Below are 27,283 nucleotides of genomic sequence, written 5' to 3' on the forward strand. Positions count from 1 at the left end.
TATAACCTCCAGATAGACTCTGCTAGTAAACGTCATCATATGACACATTAACAATTGGGACTGAGATGTACTGTGTACAGTATACTGTTGGAGTGTGAGAGTGAGGAAGCCGTTAGCATTTTGGCCACACTGCACCGCTGATTCCTTCTGACAGAAAAGTCTGCTATGATTTGCATCACAAAGAGTCATTCACGCACACCGAGACACACCCATACACACACAAACACATGGGTCTGGACTTATTCCACACTGGTTAACGCGGAAAGTCATTCACAAAAAATGACATCGATGGTCACTGCGAGGGAGGCCAAATTCACACATTTGTACACCACCAACGTCCCAGCTACTTCCTGGTTAGGATGGTGTGTGTGTGTGTTCTGCCTGAAGGCAAAACTTTTCAGTTGCTGGCTTTGATCAGCAACATAAAAGCAACCCCAGAGCTGGCAGCTGGACGTGTGTCTTGCTCAAGGACACTTAAGCAGGACAAATGGCGGCAAATGCTGCCCGATATGGAGCTTGGAGCTTGAATCTAAATCCCATCTTTGAAGGACAATCTCCCTACAGCATGCCACCCTGGTACACATAATGCCATGTTACATGAATGTTTATTGTGATGTAAATATAATAAAATACTATTGGTGGCTTCAAATCGGGTCGTGTTTACTGTGATCACGACAAGAGTCCATATGAACGCCCCCTCTTGTGGTATTCACAGCCTCGTAAGTGGAAAGTTTCTGAAAACTCAGAGTTCACGTTTTTTTTACATTTGTTGACGTTGTCATTTATCGGTACATAATGAGTGAATCTATTCTAATTTTAGTGGTATATTGTAATTCTTTGTAATTTTATAATATGTCTGAGGAAAATGTTGATATTCCCAGCAGCCTGATATTTTTCCTCTGTCTTTATACCTTTGCATTTAGCTATTGCATTATGTTACCCGCTGGCTAGCTTGCTAAATTGTTAGCCTCTCTGGCTTCTAGATGTCGACAGTAATGTTAATATTGGCGTTGCTTAACAGCGGTGTTCTCGCGACTTAACCACTTGAACACCACGCATATGTGTACACAACTTTCCATGTTGTAAACACAAGCTCACGAGTTTCATTTGAAGGCACCATATATTAAAGCTGCAGTGGGTAGAAATGGTGCAAATATCATCCTCCGGTGCTCTTAGCGGCATCTGCAAGATTTCACAGACCGGCGGAAAACAACCAATCACAGCCGATCTGGAGTCTGCCGTCCAGCTGCCGTCTATCAGAGCCGGCTGTCAATCACTCGCGAACTCCGACCAAATGGTCAAACTAGGCAGCGCTGATCAAATGTGAATCAATATTCTGTTACTGTAATGCCTATTTCTCATATAAAATGTTTTCAGAAACATCTTGTAGTGTACTGTTTAGTTGTAAAATGAGAAAGTTTGTGACCCGGCAGCCATGTTGTGATCAGTTGAGGAAATACCAAGCACCGCCCACCAGCCGGAGCACAGCCAATAGGAAAGCTCAACGGGAACGCACTCTCTCTGAAATGACCTGTGATTGGCCAAAGTCTACCATCACGGGCTAGATCTTTTAAAGCCATAAGGAGGTGCAGGAGTCTAGTTTTCTCTCATAACACTTGAATTACAATTTGCTGAAAGGTTATAATGGAATTTATGCACAATGATGCCAAAAACTTTCTGCCTACTGAAGCTTTCAAAACTGTACACTCTGACTTTACTTAGAATGTATCTTCTGAAGTGGAAGATTACACTCAGATAGAGAAAGTATAGGTTGATCATAAGCCATTATAAGTGGATAACTTGCACTAATTTAGGGGTGGATTGAGTGGTTAAGAATGTGACAGGAACCTGACCAGGCTCCAGACACGTATCCAGTTACTGTCTGTCTCTGTGTGTGTTTGTGTGTGTGCGTGGAGTGCCTGTCACCACACACTGATGTGTTTATTTCACTGCAGCTGGGGTAATCACTCACACACAGAGACAGACGCAGACAGGCACACACACACAAATATTCACATAGACACCCACAGTCACACACACACATAAATACATAACCCCACCTGCTATGTGCAGTCTACTGGCTTTGCCTGGCCTGTGGGGTCACTCCTACTCTTTGGGTTTCAAGATAAAGAATGTATTCTTGCTGTCAGACTGCGGCCTACTTCTGCTGCCTCTATGTCCTAATGAAAAAATAAACAAGTTGACTGTGACTAAAATCTAAATTTCACACTGCTGCTTGCTTTCAGTAGATATTTATAAGAAACACTTCGGACGACCTCAGGCCATAAAAGTGATTCAGAAATAAAAAAAAAAAAACTGAGTAAAATTAAATATAACTTTTCATCTGAAGTGAAAACTGTGCTGCACTTGTTGCAAGTTCTCTGAATTCGCCCTCTTTGTCCATAAAGCCTTTTCTGTTGAACTGCTGAACCCTCCCCGCTGAATCCAATAGCTTTCCATCAGCTTTTAAAGGCTTTCTATCACAGTCTAAAGAGATTTAGATGTTTCTCAAGGATTTCACAATGCCTCAAATTGTGTCTCTCAGGAGCTTTAGATTGAAAGAGAGAGAAAAAAGCACATAGAGGAGACTGACTGATGACAAGAGAGTAGTACTGTCAGAGGAAAGTGAAAAGGAAATAATGGTGCATTGGTTGGTGTGGAGACATTTTCTTTGCAATCTTGGATTGGTTTGACCCTGACCTCTCAAGGCTAACAGTTGTGCAGCAGTTAAAATGAGCCCTGGCTAATCTGTCCCTTAGTGTACCTCTTGTCATGCTTTAATATGCGTGTGTGTATGTGTGTGTATGTGCATTTCTTTTAAGGCTGCATCTGCACGTGTATCTGTGTAAATGTATAGATAAACATCTGCCGCATATGTTGGCACGTGTGCAGATGCTGCGTGAATATGAATATAAATTGCATGTTTGTGTGTGTGTGTGTTTGTGTGTGTTCCAAGGCTTTGGTGCGGCATGTTGACATCCACGTGATGCCAGCTGGGCATTACGATGTGGGTATCACGTATCAGGGCACCAACCCCATCACATTGACAACTTTACAACAGTCCTCAACTGGTTGACACGGCAACCGCAACCGCTAATATTAGAACATTTCTACAGAGGTCACAGGACACCACAGCTGTCAATCAAAAACAAAAAAAGTGATTGTGTGTGTGTGGGAGTGAGTTAGAGAAAGAGGAAATCGAGAATGAGAATGGCAAAGAGAATGAACATGATAAGAACAAAGAGAAATAGAAAGTCTGAGGAGATAAAAAAAAAGAAAAAGAAAGTCGGGGCTACAACCTGAGGTCATCAGCAGGTTTTAAACCTAAATCCCTCTAATCAGCTCCAGCAGACAGGAGAGACAGACCAATCCATTCGCCCCGAGATCCCATTATGACAGGAGAAAGGAATGGAAAAGGTAGCAAATTGAACACACTGGGAAAATAGCTCTTAGTGCCTGTGTGTGTGTGTGTGTGTGTGTGTGTGTGTGTGTGTGTGTGTTTGTAAGTGTGCCTTTTTGCTTGTGTGCATGAATATACCGTTTTGTGTTAAAACAGGTGTCAGAATAAAGAAGGCAGATGAGGCAGCAGTAGTAACGGGTCATTACTGTTGAGATTTGTCTCCAAGATGTGTTTTGTGAGTGAAAAATAGCTTCCAAGTCTGATGTCACAATTTGACCAATGTGTTTGCTTGACTTCCCTCAGAAGAGTTAGAGATCTCTAGAAGTGAAAGGACAGGAAAAGATCACCGTTATTCCAAAACCACTTTTCCTTCCGTCTCATTCTTCACCTCTGCCTTCCCCCCACACTCCCCTCTTCCTCACTTTGTACGCCGGTCTGTCTGAGTGCCTCCCTCACCCCTCTCCTTCAGTTTCTCCCCCCCTCCATCCTCTCCTTCTCTCTCGGGGGAGCTGTGTACTTAGATGCAATTGAAAACGACTATCAAACCCTGAGGAGCGAAAACCTGATTCAGAGACTCCTTATCCGGGAGCGCAGCCTTCTCCAAGTGCTGTGCTGCTCTTCCCCAGCGGCCGACTAAATGAAATTATGTCTTTTTATCCATTCAGGTGGGAACGCAGCCAGGTGAAACCAGGAAAAGCAAAGAATCATCTGAATTGTGAATGACGCTCTTCACTGTAGTTAAGGACCTCGGGGAGTGGAAGTGACACGTGTGGCTCTCCCAAAGTGGATGTTTACTGCACGACACGTTTGATGAGTGAATAAAATGTCGAGGTGCTGACAATGTAGTTAATGCATATACACAATATTATCTTACAGTACATTGAGGAGGGTAGAGTCATGTGTATACTTGAAAGCTACATCTGTTTGAATTACTAGCATTGCTGGGAACCTCTGACCTCATGAAAGTCGGCCTTGCTTATCAAAGTGTCCTTAAGCAAGGCAGTAATGTGACCCGCTTAAACCTGCAGTAGGCAGAATGTTTTTGCATCACTGGGCAAAAATTCCATTATAACCTTTCAGCATATTGTAATTCAAGTGTTCTGAGAGAAAGCTAGACTTCTGCACCTCCTCACGGCTCTGTTTTCAGGCTTTAAAAAATGTAGCATTCCTATTGGCTGTGCTCTGACTGGTGGGCGGTGCTTGGTATTTCCTCAACTGATCTCAACATGGCTGACTGGTCACAAACTTTCTCATTTTACAGCTAAACAGTACACTACAAGATTTTTCTGAATACATTTGAGATAACAATAACAGAATATTGATTCATGTTTGTTCAGCGCTGCCTAGTTTGACCGTTTGGTCGGAGTTCGCAAGTGATTGACAGCTGCTCAGAGATGGCATGACTGCAGCTCAGCTCTGATTGGTTGTTTCCCTCTGGTCTGTGAAATCCTGCAGATGCCATTAGGAGCACCGGAGGACACCGGAGGACACAGAGGCACTTGATATTTTTCAGAATACCTGTCTCATGCACTACTGTCAGGATGTACTGACCATTTTATAAAAAAAATTTAATAATTTTTTCTCCATTTCTACCCACTGCGGCAAATGTAACTTCCCTCTAACTCCAGAGGGGTTTATCCACTTCCGTTCAGTTATCATTGATATGAACGTCGAATGAAAAGGAACATGCCAGTATTTTTCCTTCTTTTTGAAGAAAAGCAGGCAATCCACTTTCGTTAATTATCCTCATTATTTTCTGTAAAGCTCAGGTACAGTAAGAGAGATTGCAGAGGTTTATCCTATTCTCTCACTCTGAGATTTCCTCAAGTAACTTGCGCTGCAACTCAAATTGGCTCTCTGGGGACGTTTAAGTCTGAGTTTCAACTTTGGATCAGTGTTACCTCGTTGCAGCCGAGCTTTCAAGCAACTGTCACTCAAAACGAGATTCGGGCTGTTCCCCTGCTTTACTCCTGTGGCAATTCAACCTGAATGTAAAAAAATGCTTTATATATCTGAAAACTTTTTTCAAAACGAGACAAATGTGAAATATTTTCTACTAAACTTGTATTTTTTTTTATTTATTAAACATTGTCTTTGCTTGTATTAAGGTTAAATCATTTCATTTTGCTACTGTGATTAAGTGCAATTCATTGTTTGGCTCAGTTACAAAGTCAATGAATGAAAATGTAGGCCTATCCCTGTTGGAATGGGCTTTTACAGTTATTTTGGTTTTGACAAATTAAAGTCTGAGTGCTTGGGGCATAACACTAGTTAAAAAAGCTGTTTAACAAACCTCATCAAAAGGGTCGGAATACATTTTCATTCAGCACACCCTCCAACTGCTGACTGCAGACTGTGAATGAGTGCACGCACCCGTCAATGTTCTGCTGTCTGTCATTCATACTTCCAGCCAATTTCAAAAAGTGTCACATCTGTAAAAACTGACTTTTCTGTGGCACTTCCAAGTTATTTCCACTTGATGATTTCTATTTTTTTTCTTTTTTTTTTAACATCTTTCCACATCCTCTGTTGTCTCCATGCTGACATCCTGTCTCAGTCTCTCTCTCTCTCTTAATCTGACGTCTTGTTTTACATTCATCTCAGGTAGAGGTTAAGAATAAGGCTGCACGTACCTCAGCAGCCGGTATGCCCTCCGGAGGGCGACACTGTAACAGCACTTCCTGCTCCAGAGATACTTCCTTTCCCAGGGGTTCCTGTTCGAATGACTTCTTCAGGTCTGAGGGAAGAGACAAAGAGAGACAGGAAACTTAATGACTGCTGTAGGACATGTTATTAGGTGAGCCAGAGAGCATTATGACTAAATCGTTACTTCATAATGATACTGGATGACATATTGATTTTATTGAATTGATACAGTTATGAAATGGTCGTGCAAACTTTGCTTAGGAAGTCAGTGCAAAAGCTCACGTCGCACACTGATCCACTGGAAAAGTTATCAACAAAGGTCGAGACCTTGACTTTAAACGAGAAAACCACATGTGCTCATACTGGTAATGCTTTAGTCTCTAACCAACACAGTGGGAAACTCCGAGTCTGAAAAGTGAAGCAAATATGGAAGTGTCTTAAACTTGCATACGTTCTAATAACCAGAAGGGGGCGACCCCTCTGATTGCAAAAAGAAGTCTGATGAGCCTACTCTCAGTAAACATTGTAAACATGAGTTTATGGTCTCAATCGCTAGTTTCAAGTCTTCTTCAATACAGCATGATGTTCATTTAGTTAATTATTGTCCAATTTAGAGTCAAATAGACCATAAAGCAGGGTATGCTTTAGGGCGTGGCTACCTTGTGATTGACAAGACGCTACCACGGCGTTGTCCGGTCTGGGAGTTGTCCGTGTTTTTGTCTTACAACTTTAACCCTTTCACAGTGTGTTTTCAATTCATCATAGTTAACTGCAACATTTTGGTCGCCTAAAAATGTCTTATTCAGCGTTCGGTTGTACTTAATTCAACCCTCTCGTGTCACTTCTGTTTGCAAAAGAGCAAAATGGCGATGCCCAAAAACCATGATGGCAACAGCCAAAATGCACAAACCAATGGGTGGCGTCACGGTGACTACGTCCACTTCTTATATGCAGTCTATGAACCAGGACAACCCTGGGAACATAAATTACAACAGCAACGCCAAGAATTCCATTAAAAGCAAAAAGCTTCAATGGAAAGCAGACTTGTGTGATTCAGCAGTCAGGGAGCCCATTTAGGAGATGGTGCCATGTCATTTTAAACCAGGCTCATTACCTCATTTCCGTGGCAACAATGACACAGTAATTACGGAGTTGGTGGTTGAAGTCAGCCAGGCATATGTTGACTTCTACCACTCTCGTGTCACTTCAGAAATGTAAACAACAGGGAAAAACACTTAGCTGTATATTCTTAGAGGCAACTAATGCTCACATACACACACACACACACACACACACACACACACACACACACACACACACACACACACACACACACACACACACACACACACACACACACACACTTGCATGTTAAGAATGTAGTTGCAACAGTTTTACACACACACATCACAGTGTTGATCATGCTTTAAAATGCTTTAGCTGCTTCACACACTAAACACAGGCTGCCTTGTTGCATACTCGTAACCCCCAATCACTATCCACAATATTTTAACCTTGCTTTCATTCCGTATAGACATGCCAGCATTAGGGGATCTCAAGCAAGCCAAAGACAATAAATGATTCACACTAATGGTCCACATACTGTGATAAATGACAGCATTACAAAGCAGCGTGGAATGCGCTGCCATTTCTTCCACAGAACGTTTCAGAGAGGGCTCAGCTGTTTTCATTTTGAGGGGAAAAAAATGCTCACAGTAGCAGACTTGAAGACAATTAGCTAGACATTTAAATAAGAACAACAGAAGACGGGAAGACAAAAGAAAGGAGGATGGAGAGAAGGCGTTGAAGGACGTGAGTGAGAACACAAAAACCCTTGTGGGTGGATGGATAAATGGATGGATGGAAGGACAGTTTTGTTTAACTGATCTTTATGAATACATTTTTCTCCGAGACTTTGTTTCTCCCGCTGCCACTCTTCTATCACAAAAGCCCGAATTTCATTCATTGTGAGAGTTCAAAAGGGGAAACCACTCTTCAGCTGTTGATTTGGAGTCTTCTTGTATTGCCTCTGCAACAGTTTCTTTCACTACACTACTTTCTAAACTTCCCCTGACACTGTAATGCTATTCACTCATAACCTTGTCCTTCGCTTTTCTGTTCACCTCCCCAGTCTGCTTCCAGACAGCATACTGTATGCAAGTATCCCTCTATTGGCAACTGAGCTTAACACATGTTCAAATAATTAGCCTGCCATAGAAAAAAGGCCATAAAACAAACTGTAACCTGAGAGGGGTGGCAGTGTTGCGGGACTTAGCAGGTGACTTTATTTACGATGCTGATCCGATGGGTGTGATGGGTTTCTAAATAAGAACATATGGAGGGGATGGAGGCTTTTCCATCCAAGCTTCTTGGTGTCACTCAAAGGTTTATGATCTGATTTCTCCTAGAATACAGACTCAATATAATCTGGATAAAAAGGATTTGCATAACTGCCCTTTTTATCCATTTAAATATGTGTATACATTACGACAAATATTCATTAGTGCACACATGTTCATGGATGTTTGTATTGGACACGTGTGTTCTTGTGTGCATGGGAGAGCACAATTTGGAACTGAATGAAAGTTTCACATATCACAAATTTAACTAATATCAGCATGTAAGGATGGTTAATTACACTGGATACATACTGTATCTGCAGATACATGATGTAGGGCTGCAACTAACGTTTATTTTATTTTATTTTATTTTCATTGTTTATTAATCCGTCGTTAATTTTCTCAATTAATCAATTAGTTGTTTGGTCTATAAAATGCCAGAACATTGTGAAGAATGTCAGTCACCAAAGTCCAAGACGCTGTCCTCAAATGTTTTGTTTTATCCTCAAATCAAAGATATTCAGTTTACTGTCATAGAGGAGTAAAGAAACCAGAAAATATTCACATTTAAGAAGCTTTTTTTCTTAAAAAAATTACTCAAACTGATTAATTGATTAGCAAAATAGTTTTTTTTATAGTTAATTTAATAGTTGACAACTAATCAATTATGGATTAATCGTTGCAGCGTTTGTTTATTTCAAAGTATCCAGAGGTTTTGTTGATATGGCAGCATCAACAGCACTATTTAACTGATACATTCTTTGATATATTAATAATAAAACAACTTCTTCACTTTGAAGAGTTTGAGAGTCACTTTGTTAGTTTGTAAAGGATAGCTGCAGCTGTGGAAGACAAATCCTCTCTCCTTTGTCCTTCAGTTTTTAAAACCATACAGAAAACTTTCATAGGAGGACACACAGCGTGTGTGTGTGCGGGTGTGTGTGTTATCCTTATGTCCTTTTACTCTCCTGGTTCCCAGGTGTACTCTTAATCACCTTATCCATCAGCTGTGGTACACCATTTGTGGACACACACAGACACAAGCACACACTAGATAGAACATTTCTTCAACGCTGAACCGGCCGACTCAGAGTCACACTCTCTGGGTATTTCATCAGGACAGTCACCTTACAGTCATAGACATAGAAGGAGGCCCAATGAAAGAGAAGGAGAGGTAAAATGGGATGGGGGGGGCTGGGGGTGTGGGGAGGGCAGGAGTCTGGACAGCAGGTGGGGGGTTGAAAGATGAGAGGCAGAAAGAGAGAGGAGGAAGGAGGGAGAAGTTGGCAGCACACAGCATGACCACCTAACTCTTTCTTAATGCCAAAACCACCTGCTTGGTCTTTACCTTAAGACTTGTTTATGTCCACCACAGTCTCTATATATCAAACCATTCAATAGAAGCTCCTGTCAGTGAGTCCACTTTGAATCATCTGTGTTTATCTGCCTCATCTCTCTCAAAAACCAACCAGCAATCCATCAAACCTCACAGCTATCAATCTGACTTTGATTACATCTCCTTTATCGCGATCCCAATCTGACAAAGACAAGGGGAGAGATATTATGTGTCTCAGCTTACAAAAGTATGAGAACTTTGAAGTTTTGAGTTGTTTAAATGTATGATCATGAATCACTCTCTTCCACATTCACACAGACAGACTAAAATACTGAAGAAGCGAAAGGAACTGTGTTGAATAGATGAATGTCCGAGCAATGCTATTGGGAGATGCATATAACGCAAATCGTGTTGTGTGAAAAAAGTGAAAACCTCCACTGATGCTATTTGAATGTGGAGATTTTAATAAAGTGGTGGTGGATAGTTTTGCACAGAAACCTCCGAGGAATAAAAGTCCATTCCTCTGGGGTCGCATCAGTCGCCCACAATTGCAAAAGCACTCACTTCATACTGTCCTGTAGTGCACCGTTTCACTGTTACAACGAGCCACCACTTGTTGTTACAGTCCATCCAGGGGCTTGGTAATCCATCACGGAAACAGTGTGTTTTTTTGGACACTTTCGGAAAATAATAAAAAGCTATGTCAATGTTTTATGTACTTATTTATCCAATGCTGACTACACAAACAACTCTTTGACATTACTGTTTGGATAAATGAGATTTCTGGCAGACATGTCAACGCTCTCCTCTCCAATCACAAGCTGTGTTATTAGGTATCAAGCAGTGGGATACCTCTGGGTCTGAAAAGTGAAGCCAATGCAGAAGTGCCTTAAACTTGCATTCTTTCTAATAACCAGCAGGGGGCGACTCCTCTGGTTGCAAAAAGAAGTCTGATTGTATAGAAGTCTATGAGAAAATGACCCTACTTCTCACTTGATTTATTACCTTCGTAAACATTGTAAACATGAGATTATGGTCTCAATCGCTAGTTACAAGTCTTCTTCAATACAGCATGATGTTCATTTAGTAAATTATGGTCCCATTTAGAGTCGTAAAGACGATAAAGCAGCGAATGCTTTAGGGCCAAAATGCTAAGGCCAAATACCAAGATGGCGACGGCCAAAATGCCGAGCTCATGGCTTCAAAACAGCAGTCCACAAACCAATAGGTGACATCATGGTGACTACGTCTACTTCTTATTTACAATCTATGGTGGTGAACCGTACACAATGCAAAGAAATATATGCTGTGTCCTGAGCATTGACGAATCCTACTGCAACTAGGAAGCAACCTTCAAAGAGTAAATATATATATCAAGATAAATACATCAAGATAGTTATCTGAAGTGTATTGAGCTACGTAGAGACATTGGCGGAAGTGACAAGGTTGGCAAAAGGGTGGAGAATAGCAAAATAATAACGGTTTTATGGTAGAAATGTAAATGGTTCTGTGTCTGTGTAATAGTCTTTATTTATTTTTTATTTTTTTTACATGAGGCCTTGGGCTATGAATGTGAAGATCATAACCTCTTGCACATTGTTGTTTGTTGTAGGAAATTAATGAATAGCTGAAACATTCAATTTCTGCTTTACTCTTTTGACTTCTTGATCTCACAACTTTTTATAACATCATGTGATATCACTGCAGCATTCATATTCAAATAGCCCATGTTGTGCTGAAAAAAATGATATCAATTACTTGCTTGTGTCTTACAGTATTACATTTATACATATGTTTATATATTAAGAGAGCCGAGGCCCCAGTAACAGGAAAAAAAATGTCTCAGACCAACTCACACTGTTACTGTGTGTTTATGGCTGTTAAATGAAGAGTGCAAACGTTTGTCAGGCTCTATAATCAATGCTTTGAAATGCACATCAAACAGATCACCGGTATGTGACTTGGTGACGTCTGATAGATCTGGCTTTGATTCTAAAATGCATCACATAGTTATGCTAGTGATATTTCAAATTTTAAAAAGTGTGCCGTCACTTTTCATGAGGTCCTGTAACTGATATATAATATATAGATACATTATATATGAGTGATGGCATCTGAAGCGTGACAAGGCATATATTGAGTGTCTAGTCGGCTGTATTTTGATGGTAATCAGTAGGAAGTTCATACATGCTAACGTTACTAATATCCCAAATTCTGTACTTCTACCTTGTGCAGGCAAACAGCAGAAATGTAATATATGCTAACAATGTCTATCGAGGCATGCAGTAAAAAAAAGTTTTAGAAATATGAGGACAAGTGCAAACTCACCTTTAAAAAGTAAATAATTTATAAATAATGCAAATATTCTTATATAAGTTATGATGAAATATTGGTAATGTCTTTTCTACCATCCTGCTATGCTTTCATTCTTGTATTGTTGTACTATATATATAAGTTAGGAGCCACTCTGTATAAGCAAGTTAAAAAGCAGAAGGAGATGAGATACTGACTCATGAGAGCTAAGAGCCTGACACTTATAAATCTGTATGTGCGAACAAGGCGTTAGAGGTGATCATGCCGTCTGCTTTCCAGAGATACACCACTGACAAAGCTTTTTAAGATTTCCAAAAAACTCTCCAAAACATCTTCCCACCTGAATGACCAGGCTTAATTTCATGCAATATAAATCTTATCATTATCAGATTCCGTGCAGAGAGCTCTATTGGTTAAGAGAGTTATGTGAGGACACAGAGTATTGCTGAGGCTGAATGATAACTTCATAATACAGTCAATCCCTGTGGGGGATGACAGCCTGAACAGAGCATGATGGTTCATTATGGGAGTAATCACCCAAAGCTTTAGCCCTAAATCCACCACATGGCTACCCACACAACACACATAGACACGCGTACGCGGACAGATACTGAAAGACAAAGAGAAGAGCGATGGAGACAGTGAGATACTGTCACAGTGAGGAAAATACACACAGGAGATGGAGACTAACAAGCAGGCACAACACATACATGGAGACAGAACAACCACAAACAAAAATGGTAAGATGCTCACAGCGGGACAGAAAAACAGACTCACTCACGTTAAAAAAAATCAAAACAACAACTGCAGACACAAGGCGAGAATGAGGAAGTGATTGAGCAGTGAGACACACTTCTCTCATGCCAGGCAATTCCAGGAACAATTTCCTGGTCTTAATTAGTGAGGGAGATGGTGAAATGAGGAGCTGGTTGTGAGAGTTGATTTCCATAAAGATTGAGAATGAAATTAAAGGAGATTAAAGCAAACCGCTCGGGGGATGAGCAGACAACACACACATACACACTCACACATATTCACACACAGTGCTAGCAGGCTATGACAGAAACTTTTTGCCAGTTTGGTAGCAATAGTGTGCGTGTGTTTTAGAGGAAGAGGGAATGTGACATTGTGTTCACGACACCAGGGGACCATGAATTCACATCAATGGAAGGTGTGCGTTTTCGTGCATGTGTGCAAATATGTGCCCAAGGGAAATATGTGCACAGGGGAGGAGGGACAGCTGTGTCCTAACAATTCAGTGACCCCACGTCAATCCCAAACTGCAGATAATGCTATCCGGCTTCATAAATATAACAAAAGCAATGATAAATTCACGGAACAACTTAGAACCACAACAGGGTTGAAAAGTACAGAGGGCAACCTTGCAGAGTCTGAACCCCCGTATATACTGTATACACAATAAAGCAGTGTAAGCATCTATTCAGAAAATGACCTTTCTTGCATAAACTCCTCTTTTTTTTCTCTCTCTCAGCCTCCACGTCTCCCTCCCTGCCTGTCTCTATCCGCCTCCTTCCTCCTCCCTCTAAAACTTCTTCCACTGCGCAACTAAAACTGTTATTATGTTTGTGGTGAGTTTGTTGCCTCAGGCACCTCTACCTAAGCACATTTCAGAGCAATTATCCAAAATGGGTGTCTCTGCCTGCCTGCTACCCATGCCAAATCATAACGGTTTCCCCTGCTGGAGCTGCTCAAGCAATAAAGAGCAATGTGAGATGCTTGGGAAGAAAGTAGCAAGCAAAGTACTCTCCTTAAGTCTCAGGGAGGATCATTTGGACATCCAATTTCCTACATGATGGCATGCAATGGAAACAATCAAACAACTGGCTTAGAAAAAAACTAAAAGATGCAAGTGATAAAGCACGCAAGAGGGAAAGGTAATATTTAATAAACAGCAGGGGAAATGTAAATGTAGGGGATTTGTATTAAATGATAAAAATCTAAATTTAAAAAAATGAAATATTACATTACAATGAGATTATATTACAATAATGAGGTGAATATGTATTGCTTTCTGCTTGGGAAAGTAATTAAATGCTGTGATTTAAAAAGTTACTGAATAATTGTATTATGTGCTGCATATAATATTTAGCTCAATAACCATCACTTTTGTGTTCATCTAACAAGCTTTGAAATATCCTTCACAGAATAGCTTGTTTATGCAAAATCATTTCATGACAACATGAATATATCCTAAGGCCATAGGGTATTTAGTAATATGTGTTTATGGGTACCTCCTCAATCTTTGGGCATACAAATGTCTTCAAATATCCAATAAAGCTCCAAAATATCCCCAAAAAAAGGAAGAACTGAAGGTAGACTGTGACCTTGAGTGTGACAGTCATTTTCAGTGCGGTTATATAGGGAGTCATTTTCTCTAAGTGACTTTAGAGCGTCTCTCTCCACTCAGACCAGTTCTTTCACTGAACTCCACCCTGTCATTTCAACACTTCCCAACCTGTGATCAGCCTGAGAGATCAGAGAAGGTATTTCCATCCCCAGTCAAGTTTTGTACAAGTAAACAACTCAATTCCCTGACATGGCACCGGCACTCTGAAGCACAACAAATCAAACAAACTAAACTGTTCACTTAAAATCCTCAGTCAAAAACAAATTATGGTTTCGAAATATGAAGTACAAATCCATCATGGAAATATTTCAATGAAGAAGAAGAGAAAATTCTGTTAGTCTAGAAAATGATCTCTGCGTGTCATCATGGGCCGTTCTTCCTTTTAGACCATTAGTTGTAAGAGAGTTACTGTTTTATGCTAGTCAATAAATGTCAATAGACGTGTTTCCATTCTCATATTTTTATGTGCAAAATTCAATAAAACTTCCTCAATTGCGAGAAAAAGTTTTTACGCTCGATTGAGGTGGTTTTTGCCTTGATTGAAAAATAGTTCATGTACTAAATGTGTTATGAAAATACCACAATAAATTCTGACATAACGAACATTTAACTCACATGACTGATCAGCTGTTTCTTCTCGGATATTCCCATATTGTATGAATGCTTGTCATCGTCTCCAGACAGCATGAAACATGACCAATACTATCTGAGATGAAAGAAACATTACATCTTGCCAAATTGAAACAAATTTCTGAAGAACTCTCTCCATTTTTCTATCATAGATGGGTTAGACGGCCAAGCTGACTTGTCTTGTTTCCGGTTCACAACCTCTACTTCTTCTACTCTGTTTCCTGGCAGATTACAGCCATGTGTAGCCTATAGTGCTAACTTCTGACAAAACTACGCTGTAGCCAACAAGCCAAGTTTATTTGCTCCAACCAAGTTGATGGAAACGCGCCTAATCCACAATTCATTTTTGCGACATTTCAAAAGTTTGCTTAAAATTCGCTTGACAGTTGAATGGAAACACAGCTACTGTTACATTGACATGAATAGGAAATTGTGTTCAAGCCCGAGCAAACATTTATGTACTGACTCAAATGTTTGCTTCATCTGAAAAGATATTTTTGACTTTCAACCTTTATACAGTAGGCTATCTCAGCTCTGGTGATGTATTTACCACTTTGTGAAATGTTGGCTACATCTGCCTTAGTACTTAATGCTTAACAACTCCAATTTATTGAGTTTCTTTTTGCAAAGATCTTTCTTTTTTTGTTTTTAACCTTTGACTTTTACATTGCATTTGGTTACGGGAGTCGCCTCAGCGACCCCATGGGTCAATGAGACATGACGATGATCCCCTCGGCCTCCCGTAGAGTGGTTCCTTTGTTCCTCTCTTAAAACAATGTTGTTAATGATATTGATATGAGATTACTTTTCCTCACACTTGGACTTTGGAAAGTCACTTAAGTTTTGTGTGGTTAAATCAACACTGTGGCTTCCCACTTTAACACCAAAGAGTACACTGAAGCAGCCCTTGACATCTGGGAAAAAGCTCAGTGGCTCACAGCGATGGTGAGACATCATAACCGCACATTCGCACACACACATACACACTATGAGTCCTCACTATAAAAATGTTTATTCAGTGTTTGTGACCATCATGAAGACTCTCTCAGAGCCAGAAACCAAGACTCTCTTGATGATGTCATCCAGAGAAAAACACTGACGGTTTTCCACTGACAGCGTTTGCATAAGTGTCGGGGTGAGTGTGAAGGGAGAAACAGCAGGAGTCTTTTGGCATATCAAGTCTGATTTGAATATGCATTAATGAAACTGCTAAGCATGCCACTTCATGCAAAAAAAAAAGGCCAAATATCATTGAGACTGTGGTTGTCAGGGAAATTTGGTTTCCGCGCTGTGGAGCAAGTTTCATACCAGAAAGGTTGGCTAACAAACTGCAGTTGCTGGGTTACAAACGCCTGCCTATAATGTTGTAAGCTACATGCAGGTTTACGCCTAAATGAGTGTAGAAGAATTTGGTTTTAATCAATGCTTAAAGTCTAACACGAGAAATCCCTATTGAGCCGTGTTTTCCTTGGTCTAATTCATCCATGATTGAAGTAAAAAAACTAAATTCATGCAGCGGAGGCATTTGCATCATAAACAAAACAGAAGAAATGCGCTAACAGACATTTTCCAGTTGACACAAGGAGCTGCTGTGTCCCAGAGTGTCTGGACTCCTGATTGCTATGCACACACATGTCTCAGTGGAAGGTGGCAGAACAAATTGCCATCATCTGAAATGTGTGTGACTCTGGGTGTTTGTGTGTGCATGTATGTGTGTGTGTGTGTGACCTTGACACGTTGCTATTCCGCTGAAGGAGAAAGACTTGACCTGATAGCTGCAGGGCCAAAGAGCATGACTGACACTGCATGCACATTTGTGTGTATGTATGTGTCTTGTGTTTCGCTTACCCCCGTGTACGTGCCTGCAATGCTGTGCATGGCTGAGTATGAGAATGTGTGTGTGTTTGTCTCACCTGCTTTATAAACTTGAATTAAGCTGCCTGCGTACACCCATAACTCAGCTAAAGTACCCCTCTCCAAAAGACCAACAAATCACTCAGAGATTTAATATCTCCGATTGTGCCGTTGACACTTTTACAGCCAAGACACTGATTGCCATTATCCAGCTACAAACTGCGTATTCAGATAACGCCTCCAAGTGTTAATTCTACAGTTATTAAAACAGCCTGAAGATGCTGGAGAATGATAAAAGATAGAGGCAAAAAAAAGAGAGAGCACGAGTGAGAAGACCAAACAATAAGCACATGATGAGTAAGAAAAAAAGCTAAAAGAGGAGGAGACAATGGGAGAGGGGAAATAAGAAAAAATGAGTGGGAAGAGGAGATGGGAATGCAGGAGAGAAATGCTGAATTGCTATTGCACGGTGCGGTGGAAAAAGACACTTTGCTCAGCAAGCTCTAGCTGCCAGGAAGCATTTTAATCACAACGGTAGATCCAAATAGGAGCCGAAAGCGGGGTAGGTCAGGAGGTTGGGTCGATTTGAAGTAAAAGGTTATCGCAAGAGGGGCTGAGTGTAATCAGATCTGGTTAAGGAAAAAATCACTGTTATAATGCAAAGAGAGAAAGTGAAGGACAGAGGGGCAGACAAAGTCAGAAGGAAAATACCCACTACACAGAAAAAAAGGAAGGAATGAGAGGGGTGCAATGAGAAAGAGAGAGAGAGTAAAGGAGTTCTATCATCTTTCTCCTCCCTGATATCTATTGGCCCTTCAAGCCTTCTTAGAGGCGTCCTCCATCACCATACCTCCACCTAACCTCCAGGAGAGGTCTTACGTGTGTGAAATACTATATATACTCTGTGTGAAGAAAGTTGATTGAAAACAGGGGGGAAATGATGCAAGATACTGTAGGTAGCATGCTAGTTCGCTGATACAGTGTAGAACTTTTTTTTATTATTCAGTGTAAAATATTTATGATTTAGTGTAGAACACTGCCATTTAAAAACTAGGCAGCCCTTGAACGGTCCAAATTATGTAAATAAGACCAGATATAGAAATAGTTTAGCTTCTCAGTGGTGCAAAGTCATTTCAGCAGCAGTGGTAGCACATATAGAGGTTTTTTGGTGCCTTATAGAACTATTCATGGTGTAAATAATATATGATTAAATCACACTGAGGCAGAAAAGACTAGATAAAACAGGAAAATTACGAAAAAGGGAAAACTGGGGTGTATAAGCTTGGACTATAGACTGTATATAAAGAGCTCCTCAAAAGTGAAGCCAAAACATCTCGATTGCCCCCTGGTGGCTGGCTGCAGTATAGGTCATAAATCCCACCCCCTCCATGTTAGCAGATGGGACATGGGCCAAACTAAAAAGTCAAACGTCAAATCATTTCTTCCAAAAGATGATTTCTGTCATTTTAGGTAGATCTTATCACGCTGATGTATGTTCAAGTGTTAATTTTTCTGCCAAGTTTGGTTTTAGTTGGTTATTCAGTGCTATAAAAAGGGGGTGAGACGTCATGATTGACAGGTGTGATTGACAGCTGCTCTGAGTGAAGTAGTCACGGAGATGGAGAATCGAGAATACTACGAGAGAGAAGATATAACTTTCCATACCCGTCACGATTCTGTGTAATAAAATGTGTTAATTTCATCATAAATATAGTTATAGATATATTATGGTTAGTTGTTGTGTGGGCGGGACCTCGATACCGCGGCTCCAGGTCCCAGATCACTTTTGTGCAGAAACTGGCTCCAAATGATGTCAAACTCTCAAGATGGCAGCTCCCGTATCCGGGATATTTTGGCTTCACTTTTGTACCGTGGGAGGAAGTGGAGATGTGTCATCCATCTACTGTATATACAATATACTGTCTATGGTTTGGACTCACTGTGATTGATGTGGTATTATGAGTTGAGAGCTGGAGTTACATGATGATATTGATGGCAGGGATACTGCAAGTCCTAAAGTGATGCAGACGCAAGCATTATCTCACTCTCACACACACACACACACACACACACACACACACACACACACACACACTATATGCATGTATACACTCAGCCATACATTCATACATTCCCTTCAGTAATGGCCTTCAGTTCTCAGGATGTGTACATTTCTGTCTACATTCACGTGTTTACCTCAGAGAATCTCAGAAGCCTGTAAACGCACGCTCGCCTGCATCTGTCTCTCAGCGTGTATCGGCCCGAACGTAAGCCAAAAACAGCACATTACCCAGCTTTCATTGCACCCCGAGGAGGGCCCATTCCATTGGAGAATGTTATTAGCGGAGCTTAGAAGCATATTTCTGACTGTGTCACTAACTCTCTGCTGACAGGCAGAAAAACATCCTCACATACCAAAACCAACGCAGAGAGTTGTGAGGCTCTGTTCTAAATTCAAATGGTCTTACAAGCCAAATTAAAGGAGAAATATGTTGCTGCGGTACTGCAACACAACTGAAACACTGTATTGTATAAGCTTGAGTCGGCTCCTATTTCTATGAATGTACAAGTGTATATTTACTATATCTAAATAATCTGCTACAGGGCCAATTTAAAATATGATGCAGTAGTCTACAGAATATACTCTTTGAACTAGTGTATAAGTCTACTACAGTATGGTACATATGCACTATGCAATTTGTGATCTGTAAATGTAATGTATAAAATAGAGCTGCAATGATTAATCGATTAGTTGTCAAAATTAAAAGTCAAAAGTCTCTGATCTCAGCTTCTTAAATGTGAATATTTTCTGTTATTTTATCCTCTATGACAGTAAACTGAATATCTTTGAGTTGTGGACAAAACAAGACATTTGAGGACGTCATCTTGGGCTTTGGGAGCCCGTTCACCATTTTCTGAAATTTTATAGACCAAACAACTAATCGATTAATCGAGAAAATAATCGTTAGTTGCAGCCCTTGTATAAAATGTGACTTTGTTTTAATAATTATATCTTTACTTTTATTATTTGTTCTTTTTTATTAAGATTAAACACCTAAACATAATGTGTATTTTGTTAGCTTCCTTCAAAATGTAAATAAGTGATATAAATGAATAAATAAATAAGCACATGTGTGTAAATCAGTGCGTAAATAAATAAATGAAGCAGCCAAGTCCTGCAAAAGTGAAAATGTGAGACATGTTTACAGCCAAATAAAATAGTCTGAATGAAAAACAAGGGTCAACATGATGGATTTCCTTCTGCAGCAAGTATAAGACCAACCTGGGAAAACCAGATTTCCAGGATGAGGGTCTGTTAGAGCGATACTGTCTGTTAAAGTACTAAATATGGGGATGTGTGCAGTTTGTTCTGAGTGTCTGCTGAATGGACTCTATCAAAGCCCCCAGTTGTCCTTTTCAGAGTTCACTCAAGCACAGCCACACTGTCAGTGTAAGGCAGGTAAAACTGGGGAGGTGGGGTCGATTGGTATTTCTTTTCTGCTTGACCCTTCTATAACCTGAGCACTCAGACGAGTCCCAGTTGTCTTATATGGCTGAATTGACCAGAGCAATGGCGCTTGGAAAACTACTGTTGTGGGCTCAATTCTCAGGCCAGTGAGAGGAGCTTTGAAGGGACGATCCATTCTGTTATATGAGGCTTACATTGAAAGAACAAACAAGGCTCTTTTGGGTGATGTCTATCAAACATCTCAACTCCCTTGCCACACAAGTCGCTGCAGAGCCGCCAAGTGGCCATCACTCACAACAGGATTCAACCTTTGTCTTTCCCCTGGACTGTTGTTTGGGTCTAACAATCCTAAAATGATTTCCCCATGTGACCACTCTGTGTATGCAGTGTTGCACAGTAACACCGTCTGCTAGAGTGATATTGAGCGTGCTTGGGTTTAGTCTGGCCTGTGTTCCTTTGGTGACCTTATAGTCAGACTCCCAGTTGTCAAATTAAATTCTTCACCAGACCATAACAGGAAGCTACTGATGGTGAAGTTATAGCGCTACGTCTCAGCTTAGAAAAGTCCCCAACATTTATCATTCTGTGTAAAACCACTTTTCAAGGTTCTACCCAACTACATGTTTTTTTCTTATGAGTCTTTCTAGTTGAAGTGTATAGCTCAGGACAGTAATGTTCCTCTACACATCAAAAGGAAGCTAAACAGAGGTCAACGTTAGAATCCTTGAATTTTCAGGAAATAAAACCTAGTTTTTCATGCTATGTATGGACCTTCTTTTCAGCAATACCGATTCAATGTATTCTATAATTACCTCTCTATGCTCTATTGTTAGTGGTGGAGTCCACCATTCCCGCACAAGGTTCAAGTTGCCTAGCTACGCATGAGGGATTCACAGGAAACGATGCATTCATGGGATACAGCGTCACTGTTTTTAATTCTCATTTATATCAGCCTCGTTGTTCACTCTCCTACCGCCTGTTCAGACGTCTATCAAATTACTCCTGATGCAAACCGAACACTCTGCTGCTGGTTTACATTAAAGGGCCACTGTGTAGGGTTTTGGGGGATCTATTAGCAGAAATGGAATATAATATTTTTAACTATGTTTTCATTCAAATCACCTGAAACTAAAAAAAAATGTGTTTTTGTTAGCTTAGAATGAGCCCTTCATATCTACATAGGGAGCAGGTCCTCTTCACAGAGTCCGCCATGTTGTTCCGCCATGTTTCCACAGTAGCCCAGAACGGACAAAACAAACACGGGCTCAAGAGAGAGTATTTTTGTATTTTTAGGTTACCTAAAGGCCACCGCAATACTCAGACACGCTTGGAAACGGAGGGGTAAGCTCCGGTGGTTGGTTCAGTTGGTTGCAATCTGCAACCTCACCACTAGATGCCACTAAATCCTCCACACTAGTCCTTTAAAATCATTTAATTGGTGAAACACAGGATGGCTTTTATAGTGAAGCTGTCACAGGAAACACAATGGATTTGTTAGCGGTAACCGCTGAAACCTGTTGGTGATTAAAAAGGCATCTACAAAACTAGACAGCTGTCCAGTTTTAAATATTGCAATATCGGACCCAGCACAGAGTGAAGTCTGTGCCTGTGCATGTAGGATTGTCTGTGTGTCTGTTTATTTGCAAAATATCTTTTAATTTTTGGGAAGGAAAATGAAGATTGAATTTGCATTTCTTTATGACATGTAAAATTGTTAAGCATTGACATTTTTTGCAAGTATATGAACAATGAACTCCCCCATACTCTCCATGCTCACTCATGTGTGAACTGTACCCTCTGGTCTTTAAACCTCACATACGTGCTTACAGAAGTGTACTCACATGCAATGCGGACGTGTGCCTTCCGGCTTTTGGTGGTTCCAGCGGAGCTCCAGGCCACGCACTGGCACCAGTAATCTTCAGGTCCAAACAGCTCCTCCACCTGCTGCCGGGTAATCTCTATACTGGCTTCTCTTACGACCAGACCTGCAGAAGAAAGGACAAGCACTCAGTTGAGATTTCGATTCAAGCTAAAGAAGACTGCCTAAAACGGTAAATGAGTCACGAGTTCCAGTTCACGCTGAGCCACTGATATTCAAGAAAAAGTCTATTTAAGCTTATACTCTGGTGTTACGGCTTTTATGTTAGCTTAAGAAGCAAAAGCCAAAGTGGTACACAGTAAATATCTTAGCAAGTAAATAGAAGCGGGGGGATGATCATACAATATCTGCAGCTTGTTTACAAACCCAGGTCATTCTACTGAGTAGAGTCACTCTGGATTTAATGTAAACTTTGTGAGATTGTTCCTTTGCACTTCTACCACTTATCTCACTCCGCTCTGCCGATTCCCTCTTTTCTCTGCTGTTTTGAAAGCAGCTCCATGTGAAGAATAAGTGTGAGGTTTTAATAGCTGCACCCAATTGATAGGACTGCAAGAAAGGGAGCACAGATAGAGGATTGCAGAGGAAAATAGGAAAGGAAGAGCGAGGGATGGACTCAGGATGAAAATATTGGCGATACAGTATAGTAGAGGTTCAGGTCTAACACAGGTGCACAAGCAGGGGAGAAAGAGAAAATTGGGGAAATGCATGACAAAGAAAAGGAATAATGAATAAAACAGAAGTAGGGGGAGGGAGAAAGGAGGGACTGATGGAGCAAAAGAGAGTGTTAAGCTCACAAACTAGAAAGAAAAATGGGAGGAAAATGAGAGAAACGGCAGACTAGTAGAAGTAATGGAGAACAACATGAGAGAGGCACAGTGAGAGGAAGAGAGTGGATGACAGAATAAGAAGTGGGAGAGGGCAATGAAATGTGAAACGTAAAGGAAAAGGAGATAAAAATGGGTTTCAGGTAGAAGTATGTGGGGACTGGGGAGCAGACGGGCAAAATGCTATAAGAAACGATCTTGGCAGTTTATTTCAGGTTCAGCGGTGTTACAAAGACCCAAGCAACAATCTCTATGGGGCTCCACAAATCTGACTTGGGCCTATTAGTTACAAAGACTCTCAGTAAGTTCCTGCCACCACAGAAATTGAGAGACAGTTAAAGTAAGCATGCCAGCCTAAAGGCAAAGGGGACCGAGAAGAAGGCAAAAAGTGAAATCCAGTGAGCAGGACTGTGGCGGACCAAAGGCCATTAATGGCCGGTAAGAGAATTAAAGAGAAACCCAGGAGGGCAAAGAGTAAGAAAGGCAACAAAAGCTTTTGTGGAAGCTAGCTGGGAGATGGGGAGACATGGCTTTTGAGTTGAAAAAAAAAAAAGTCAAGATTGATAAGAAGGGAGACGAAGATGGAAGAGATGGAAAGTAAAAGAGGGAACTTGGAAGCTATGGCAATTCAAATAGCATCGATGGCACAGAGGGCAAAGTAAGGCAGAGAGTAAAAAGCTTGTGGAAGGTACTGCTGGCACAACAAGGGATAATAGCCAGTGGGGGGGTGGGTGGGGGGGGGGGGAGAGAAAGCTATAAGGGCAAAGAGCAAAGATGGTATAAAAAACTAGTGTGAATACCAGCGCTCGAGCAAGCTCGCAAACAAGGGAGATTGTTAAGGCTTCGCAGCTTAAAACAAAATGGGCAAGGGACACAGCGAGAGAGGTAGAGGCTAAGAAAATGGCAGCTAAAGTGGCAATTATAACCAGCAAGCAACCCAGGACTAAAGCTGGAACTACTAGGCAGTCACAATGAGCAGAAACCACAGCGTGGGGACAAAAAGGGACGGGGAGGAGGTGGACACCAGTGGGCATACTACTGCTGGAGTAATGAGGGGAAGTAAGGCAATTAAAGCGAATGGCTAAAATGAGCCGGAGAGCTAGTTATGGCAAATGGACTCAAACTAATGCAAAAGAAGCATGTGGGATGGGACATGAATGGGACTATGGGATTTGGGGGCACAGTATGAGGTAAGGAGTTTGTGCTGAAGACAAATAAATGGAAAACATTTGCACATTTAAAGGTTTTGCATTACTGAACATGTGTCTTATTAAGCTGAAGGGCAGTAAAATGTTATTAAAACACTGGAGCAGTTTAAGCATTATAGCTGATAAATACATTGTATACTTTGCACTGAAATAAACAGAGACATGCATTCAGCAAAGCTAAGAATTTGCAGAAAAACGCAGAATGAATTAACACCCAGAATCACATGTGCACGATGACAAATCAGAAAAGTAGGAACAAGTTTATTCTAGTTAAAACTACAGATATTCGTCTTGCTTAGTGAATAATACAGCAGCATATGGGACAGTGGCTGCACCTCAGGTATTCCGACTGAAAAGCTGCAGCTGACTTCCTTTCTCCCAGCAGAGGACTGAAGAAAGCTGTGCCAGATTACTTTTACAGTATAGCTTTGTGATGCACTTATAGTACGCCTTCGAAAATATAGTCAAGTTTTACACCTCGCCCTTGCACTCAGTTATTTAATCTTTAAATGCCAAGAAAGCTCCAGCACAGAAAAAGCATCTTTAAAAATCCAGTATTATCACCCCAATTTAAAATAAATGTGGATTGGCGCATCTTCAGCATTAATTTAACAGCTCTTGTGTAGGCTATAAAGTGAAAACATGATGTCAATACTGAGCTCTGGATGTTAAGTCTGCACCCAACGCAGTATTGAGTGATGTCGTTGATCATATGTAGTTCATGTGTAGTCATCTGTGCCACAATTTCGGTAATCAAGTAACATTATGACAATATGAAAGTTATAGACACATTCCAATGCTTTTTATTTATAAATAATAAGGTTCCCAATAGAACAGGCTCTCCTGCCTGCAGCATGGATGTATAAAGAGAGCCTGCAACATACCAAGGCGGTTATTAGAACGGTGGTTGCTAGGGAACGTACTGGCATCTAGCATATTACTTTTTCATCACATACTAGCGTTATATCCAATTCATTATTTAACTCTTGACTTACATTATTGTATGTTGGCAGTTTATTGTGCAACCACTGAAAAACTGTCCAGCGTCAGTAGAACGACTTTGATAACTGTTTGTAACGTTACTAGTCTTGCCTTTTTGTTGTTAGGCGGAGGTGTGTTGCTTGGTGTGGCGAGGATGTTGCTCCACTTTTCTACCGGACCCCATGTTTCAGTTGCCAGTCTATTTACGGCCCTCGAGACCCGCGTCAGATAGTTTCTGAATCGTGGTGCTGCGGAGGCAGTGGGTGGTGTATCTCTGCTAAGTTCTTGTTGGGGGACATTATTGAACCCCATCTTTACGTAGCGTTTGCATGTCTTTTGGCAACCTGTGCCGTGTAGCCGGAAGTGATCCCCATCCCCCATGACCCTGTTGCTAAGCAACAATAGGCTCGCTCGAGATGAGCCCACCCCCCAGGAAGTGCGCCGGTCAACGATCCGGACTTTCGTAGTGGCCAAACGGCGGTACTACAACTTCTGTGTCCGTCACGTGATGCCGTTGGGCCCAAAAATACTTTTCCCATAGACTTACATTGGGAAAGAGATGTCTGTAACTCAGCGGATATATTTTTTTGAGGTGAATCAACTTCCCAGTACGAACAATTTAATAGCCCTTATTTAAAAAATGTAGTTTTTAAAGTTGTAAAACGCACTAATAGCTGAATCCAGAGTTATTTCCCTTCCTCCGTTCATGTGAGTAAGACCCAGACCGAGGCTGGAGCGCAACCCGTGATGACGGCGTGACGTTGGGACCCCATGACCGAGTCATGTGACCGAGCGGACGCTACTGCGCATGTCCCAGTTGCCCAAGATCTGGGTACTTTTCCAGACGGAAGTCCAGCCATTTAGGCTTCATGCGCCAATGAGCAACTCTCATAGGAATGACCGGGGTCCCGCCTCCAACGCTATAAAAAAATCTAACGTTAGGCTATAAACAAAACTACACCACGGTCGCATGAGTGCAATTACACACAACGAGGCTGTAAAGGCGTGATGACATTTAGTAGTCTCATTTAGCCACTTGTTAGCAATTGCCTTTTTTAAGACACGTAAAGACTTCAAAATTCAAGAGTGGGGTATTTATTGATGTATTTTATGTCGGTGAACAAAACGTTAAAATCTCTTATGCTTGTGTTAACCACAGACCTTATTTCATGCATCTAACTAAAAACTTATTAAAAAAAAACATTGACTTCCAGACGAGGGAACTGGAAGTCCTCAAATACTAACTCATTTCCGGGTTTTAGGACTCATTCCTGTAGCACTCTATGATATTTACAGTTCACCCCTACAAGTATGACCACAAAAGTGTTTAGTTGCCCCCAAACTGTTTTTAATTGGCAAGGTAATTCACTTTTTGTCAAGGTGAACAAAGGCAGTATGGCATTAGTTTGAGGACTGCAACATGCAGTTAGGGATGTCAGCGGGTGAACAAGGGGTGAACCAGGATGAGTGTTGCAAGGTATTGCGTATTGAAACAGAGATATTAGTTCAAGGACACAACAGAGCAGAGAGGGTTACAGGGATATGAGAAAACCGACAGAAAGAAGGAAAACAAAACAAGAACAGGACATATATAGAGTGAAACAGAGAGCATCAGGGAGAGCTGAGTTGGTTTCACAGCGGGGGAAATCAATGGTTGTGATGATCAAATGTGTTCAATTTCTCTGTGAGGCTGAACCCAAAAAGATACACCAGTCTGACACTGCCAGCTTAGCGTGGATGGAACGCCAAAACGAGAGGAGCTGTCAAATGAGTCAACATGCACTGAAGACAACCTTTAACGGTCAGCTTCAGAAACCTGATGAGCCAGATTTTATTAAACATCGTCTAAACACCCTATTTTGTTAATCAGGAATTAGAGAAAACTGGATAACGCTGCTGGAGATCTTTCTGGGAGAAAAACCTGTTTTCTTAGCCATGTACTGAATACATGTAACTGGTTTCTAATGGGTTATGCGCACGTGCAAAGACTTCCAACAAGGGGACGTATCACTGTGAACAGCCCTGTTTCCAAA

General features: G+C 41.1%; 1 protein-coding gene across 2 annotated transcripts in view; it reads right to left on the minus strand.

Annotated features, from left to right (window-relative positions):
• The window catches only part of LOC141769103 (netrin receptor UNC5C-like), a 231,106-nt gene that overhangs the window by 75,519 nt on the left and 128,304 nt on the right, over positions 1-27,283 (minus strand). For both annotated transcript variants that reach the window (XM_074637823.1, XM_074637824.1), the window contains exons 3-4: positions 22,197-22,340; positions 6,034-6,137 (exon numbers count right to left, since the gene is read on the minus strand). In XM_074637823.1, coding sequence (XP_074493924.1) covers positions 6,034-6,137; positions 22,197-22,340 — 248 coding nt within the window. The remainder of the gene's footprint in view (positions 1-6,033; positions 6,138-22,196; positions 22,341-27,283) is intronic.

The sequence above is a fragment of the Sebastes fasciatus genome, chromosome 6 (assembly GCF_043250625.1).
Source record: "Sebastes fasciatus isolate fSebFas1 chromosome 6, fSebFas1.pri, whole genome shotgun sequence".
Taxonomy (NCBI): Eukaryota; Metazoa; Chordata; class Actinopteri; order Perciformes; family Sebastidae; genus Sebastes; species Sebastes fasciatus.